General features: G+C 45.2%; 1 protein-coding gene across 3 annotated transcripts in view; it reads right to left on the bottom strand.

Annotated features, from left to right (window-relative positions):
* Nucleotides 1-288: 288 nt before the first annotated feature.
* The window catches only part of lhfpl2a (LHFPL tetraspan subfamily member 2a), a 42,141-nt gene continuing 36,429 nt past the window's right edge, over nucleotides 289-6,000 (bottom strand). For all 3 annotated transcript variants that reach the window (XM_035184208.2, XM_035184206.2, XM_035184205.2), the window contains one exon: nucleotides 289-1,498. In XM_035184208.2, the coding sequence (XP_035040099.1) occupies nucleotides 1,242-1,498 (257 nt within the window). In that variant the 3' untranslated portion in view covers nucleotides 289-1,241. The remainder of the gene's footprint in view (nucleotides 1,499-6,000) is intronic.

Here is a 6,000-nt window from a genome sequence, read left to right as displayed (position 1 = left end):
ACACACACACACACACACACACACACACACACACACACACACACACACACACACACACACACACACACACACACACACACACGGCGAGTTCAGTTCTGCATCAGTGGAAAAACTGATCACCCGCTGGATGGAAAACGCTCCCACCCCACCTGAGGCCAAACCGAGGTCTCGGCACCAAACTGGATACATCCCTCCCTCCTCTCCTCCTCCTCCTCCTCCTCCTCCTCCTCCTCCTCCTCTCCCCCGCAGTGCAGCTTTCACTCTTTAAAAAAACTGAAACAAACTTGATTTTTCTCTTCATCCCCCCCGGTCTCTTTATTCATTTGGCAGAAACAAATGAGAACAGTTTGGACACTATCCACGACTCGAAAGACTCCCTGAAACCAGACATCACTAGAAACAGCAATACTTCATTTTACGTGTCCTCTTATCTCAGTCCATGTCTCTGTGCACAGGTCGCAGGATGTCCGCTGAAGGGGGGGAGCAGGCGGAGACCCTTCACAGGTCCCACCTCTCAGCTTAGGCTAGGATTACGTTCATTTCATTTTCGACACGGGAAACAAAATGCACCACAGAGCTTCGCTTGCTCGTCCTCGTGCAGTTTCACTGATACATTTCAAGGGTCTGCAAACAAATCAATCATTCCTATAACAGTACATTCTGTGAGCTTTAAGGAAGTCCACTCTGAGCTAAAGGCCTTTTATTCTGCGAGTAGTTTATTCTGACTGTGTAGTGGTTCCCTCGAGTTCATACTCAAACAGTTAAAAGATCCAGGTTGACTGGTCGTGGTCTGCAGGCAACACCAGTGTGTGGTTCTTTTCCTTAAGGCAAGAGTGACATCATCAGCCCAGCTCGGATCATTCTGTGATCGTAACTATGTACAAAATATATATAATCACACGTATTTACAGAGCATGTGGTGACGGACAAAGCCTGTCTGGGCGTCCACATGGTTACACATGAATACAATAACATACACAGCACCCCTAGTGGCAGAAAGACAAAGACACACACTTGAGAAAAAAGAACTTGGCACTTGTAGATTTCTCCCACATCAACACACACATGGACAAAATGAGAGTTTTAGTTTTAGTGGTAAACAATTCAGGGGTCTCCATTTCAGGAGCCGGCCTCATGAGAAAAGGCAGGAGAGCAAGTGTTGATGGTTATGGCCTGTCTCTCCTCCTCCTCCTCTTCTTCTTCTTCTTCTTCTCTTCCACAGGACTTTAGTATCTGAGGCCTCAGAGGAGGCAGATCAGGCTCTTGCCCTCCTCGATCTCCTCCTGCACCTTGTCACTGGAGGTGGCGATCTCGGCCTGCGCAGAGAAGATGGCGCAGATGAAGGTGAGCACCGTGCCGCCCATGGCCGTGTAGAAGGCCCAGCCCATGGAGCAGAGCCCGGCCCGGTACGGAGCCGCGTCCTGGCCGCAGTACAGCTGCACCTTGTCTGAACCCCAGCCAGCGGGATACAGCATCAGACCCAGGATCAGAAACAGGCCTGCGAGACGGGAAACAGGGAGGAGGAAGTCAACTGATGGTAGCATATTGAAAGAGTTTACACACAGCAGCCCCCTAGAGGCTATTGTGTGCAAACACAAATGTAAACGGTTTAAAAAAAACATTCAATAGATCAACTTTGCAAACAAAACCTTCAACATTAGACTTGAAATTTAAAACTATTTCAAACATTGATAATACATTTCAATTTTTTTAAATAAAAAATATATATTTTTGGTTTAAGTCATGCCTGGTCGAACAACATTGGATCTCAAGGCGCCCCTAGTGTTTTCAGAGTAACTATTTGTTGTGTTTGGACATGTGAGAAATTTATATTCAAACAATGAAACAATTTTTTTGCTGCAGCTCTATTTGAGTGTGTTATGGTTTCACACATAGAGCTAAAAATCTAAAACTGGTTGTGAGGGTGGTGCTAAAGGAAAAGCCAATGGGGCATTAATAATAACCATTGGAATCTATCTTGGACTATCTAACACAATGTTCAGTGTAATCTTGCCAGTAGTTTGAGTAGCTTCAGATACAGAAACTTAAAAGAATTGACCAATGTCAGCATCCTCTCAATAACTCAACCCTAACCCTCACAATCAATCAAACATGTTTCACGTTCTGAGGGAGTCTGTTAATGATGACAGCAGCAAATGATCTGTGAGGCCCCCGCACAACACATTTCCTGCCACAGTGCCATCCTGACATTCAAAGCATCTCATCAGGCCAAAAACAGAAGTTGCACACGCACACACACACACACACACACACACACACGCACAGTTTCCTGACGACTGCCTGAAATGTGACTGAAGACGACCACGACGACTGAACGCCTGAATCTTGGCACCCGGTCCTGTCGGGTCAGCGCACAGCGGCGAGAGGAGAACAACAGGAAAAGGCGACCGAAGGGTTTCACCGTCTGCCCCAGTCCCTAGCCGACCCTCCGGCGTCCTGTGTCTCGGTGGGAAGGACGGGGGGTCACTTCCTGTGTTACCGTGACCCACTTCTGCTGCCGTGCTGACTTGACTTCAACACTCTGATAGTATTTCTGACACACACTGCTCCCACACATCGAAAAAAACAACCTTCCCTCCTCAGGTGATTTAACATCATGAGGATTCTGGCGTGTTCTACAAATTAAGGAGTGGAACATTTTTAAAAACCACAGAGAATGTATGGAAACAGGCGCAGGTAGCGTTTTGCTCGTCTATGCCCAGGGGCCCGATAACTCATAGTCTGACCCTGGACCCAGATATGCTGCAGCAATTAAAAAATAAAAAAGTAGACTGATTATAAATTAGTGAGCTTCCTATCCACAACCAGAGTGTATAATTAACTTTCCTGTTCATGACAGACAGGAACAATATTCAAGGTAAATTAAATTGAAGGGTTTTTTATCTTTTAAGGAAGTGACTTGAATGCATTTTTCAGATACCCTGCTGCTCTGCACAGTCGAGGAGCAGTGAGCTGGAGGAGCCTGCCACCAATCAAACCTCAGCAGGAAACATTTACAATAATAAAATTACTGATAATAAATGAATCAGGCAGCAGATGAGAATTTCAGACCTGAATGTTTTCACCCGACTCGCTCTCCTCCACCGAGCAGGTCTCTCGCTGCTGTGCTTCATGAAAACAAGCGTGGAGGTGAAAGTCTTTCCTTTCATTCTCACCTAATCTCTCCTCTTTTCTCCCCCTACTCTGTCTGATTCCTTTCTTTCTCCTCCCATTCTCTTGCTCCTGAAGCACCCAATATCGTATTAAACAAGGAAATGAAAACTAGGTCATAAATTCTTTCCACATGTTGCTGCATTGCCCTGACGTCCAGACTGGCTTCAGTGATGGATTGAAGGTATGGTTTTAATTCCCAACCCCACCCGTCCGAAGACCCCCACCCTCCTCCTCCTCTCCTTCCACAGACACAGACACACACACACACTCGTTCCCCGAGACCCGAGACCCTCTAACCTAATATCCCACTGCACTCCACCCTTCCAGCCTCACTACTCCCACTGCACTGGCTCTTGTCTCGGTTAACTTCCAAACTGTCAATTCTTCACCATTAATCTATTTCTGGTAGCTGACTCCCTGCCACCAAACAACCAACCAACTCAGAACCAATCCCCTCTTCCCGTTCCAACCTCTGCTCCCCCCGGCCTCCCCCTTGTAGCACAGCTCTGCACTCTGCTCCAAAATAATATGGCCACCTTTCCCCTTTTCAGGAAAATAAAGAAGAGAAGCCATTCCCACCTCTGGGATCCAGGAGAGAGAGAGAGAGAGAGAGAGAGAGAGAGAGAGAGAGAGAGAGAGAGAGAGAGAGAGAGAGAGAGAGAGAGAGAGAGAGGCATTGGGGTTTTTCCCTTTCTGCTTTTCATGCTTTTGCAAAAGTGATGATGGCCTTCTTATTGGACATTACGCCACTGGTAACTGGGTTAAAGTATTCTGATCAAAATATTATGTTCGTGAGTCAAATCCCTGAGTTATCTTATATATTGATGATGACTCTTATCTATTGGTTGTAAAATGCTTAACACTGTAACATACAGTATATGTATGTAAATGCTGCAGGTTAAGGAAAAGATTTTCTAAAAGGAGACATATTATACTCGTACTGGTTCATAATTTGAATTTGGGGCACCACTTGAAAATGTTTACAGCTCCAATGTTCAGAAAACACTTAGTTTGTTAATACTGTCTGTTGCTGCAGCTGCCTCTGACGCCCATTATAAAACTAGTCACATCTCCACTGTAAACACAGGTATCCACAAACAAAACAGGTCTGTTGTGTGTTTATCAGTGAGGGCTGGTGATTCAGCCTTCCTCTTTTCAGTTACACAAGAGTCAACGTCATCACAAGACAGTAACGCTGCTCAAATTCCTGTAAAGGTTTTGTTTCCCTTCTTCCCTCCTCACTCCCAGCCTGGAGATTAGAGTCACCGTCAGCGGTTACACTTGTGATGGGGTGTGTGACTCACGGGTGGAGGGAAAGTTTACAGCAGGCAATAAAAGCATTCGACACCAAACGCACCAGATTTGGAGACAGCTTTACGGCCGAGTTTGTTTGCCGTCTTGTCTCTAATCCTTTTCGACGTGAATGAGAATACGAGTAAACGTAGAGAGAATTCCCTTTCAGGTAGTCCAACACACTAACTGGAGTGTGTAAGGAGTCTTCAGGGGCCCTTAAACGTGCGCCAGCAGGACGCAAAGTTTACTCGACTGACCCACAGCAGAAGAGTCTGTTTTCGCCATTCTATTACGTAAAGACGCGGGAATGAATATACCCCCGGTTGAAATCTGAAAAACCACCTGAGCTCAACCTGACCGCCAATAAACTGCCATCAGAAAGTGTGTCCCAGGGGACGTCAACGAGTACAAGTGACATCAGTGTAAGAGAAGACTAGGTTAATGGGGTTTTGGAGGTACTCCAGTGCAATGACGTGACCATCTCTGGCAACGGCGTCGCACTCTTCCCATCTGAGGTCAATCACTTCCCCAAACATCTGCCGTCTGGCTCCAGTTTTCTCATTACCGGAGGGTCGGCAGTCGCTGTGGAAATAATGATTAGGAGAATAGTCGGCGTGGTGGTGGATATCAGGGAGAGTGATATCATTCACAGGCCTCGTGGAAAGACGGCGCTCAAGTCGAAGACGGTTGTGTGCGCGCTAAACGGAGCTATGATTAATGCTGGTGGAACAACAAAGAGAACATCGGCTGACGAGCCGTATTGATGGGCCTTATCTGCCTCTGTGGTTGACGGGTTATCGGCCTCAAACTCCAGAAGGAAACCCTCCCACCTCCTCTGCTGTTTGATGCTTCTGTCGCCCCCTTTCCTCTTCCTCTTCCTCATCCTCTCCACAATGAGGAGACTCAGCAGTGCATTTCCCTACTTTCATTACCTTGTTCTCTCAGGCCTTTATATAGATGGTAAACAGCAGGATTTCAAGTGATGACAATACCATGCGTCTAAGAATTTTTTTACAGCTACAGCTATTTAGAGTCAATACTGTACAAAACGAATTCTGTGATGGACCTAAAATATGAAGTACAGTTGAACTGTGCGCTTAAGGGAATACTCCTCCAAAGATGTGTCTTCTTGTGGCAACATAAATAAACCCATACATACAGTACATCTTATTAAATCAACACTTCAAATAGTATAGTCCCCTGTTTTTCTGTATGTTCAGTCTGTTTCAAACATGTCTCCATTACATACTGGAGCTATATAAACTCATAGCTCGGCCAAAATTACCACATTTATCAATTTATTGGCAAAGCGATGACTGATTTAGAGCTTGAGCCCGACCAATAAATCAGCCAATGCTGTTTAAAAAAACAACTAAAGGAATATTATGTTGCTAAAAACTATAAAGAATATGATGTAGAAAAGCCAAATATATGTTTGTGGTAAGTCAAAAAAGGTTTAAAGCAAATATTAAGCAATATTCTTGTAGAAAAATTAAATAAAAAGTAAACCCACTACTTCAAAAAAAAAAAGTG

This window comes from Hippoglossus stenolepis, chromosome 18 (assembly GCF_022539355.2).
Source record: "Hippoglossus stenolepis isolate QCI-W04-F060 chromosome 18, HSTE1.2, whole genome shotgun sequence".
NCBI classification, from domain to species: domain Eukaryota; kingdom Metazoa; phylum Chordata; class Actinopteri; order Pleuronectiformes; family Pleuronectidae; genus Hippoglossus; species Hippoglossus stenolepis.
Note: the sequence above shows the minus strand (reverse complement) of the source record. Positions and strands in the feature narration are given on the sequence as shown.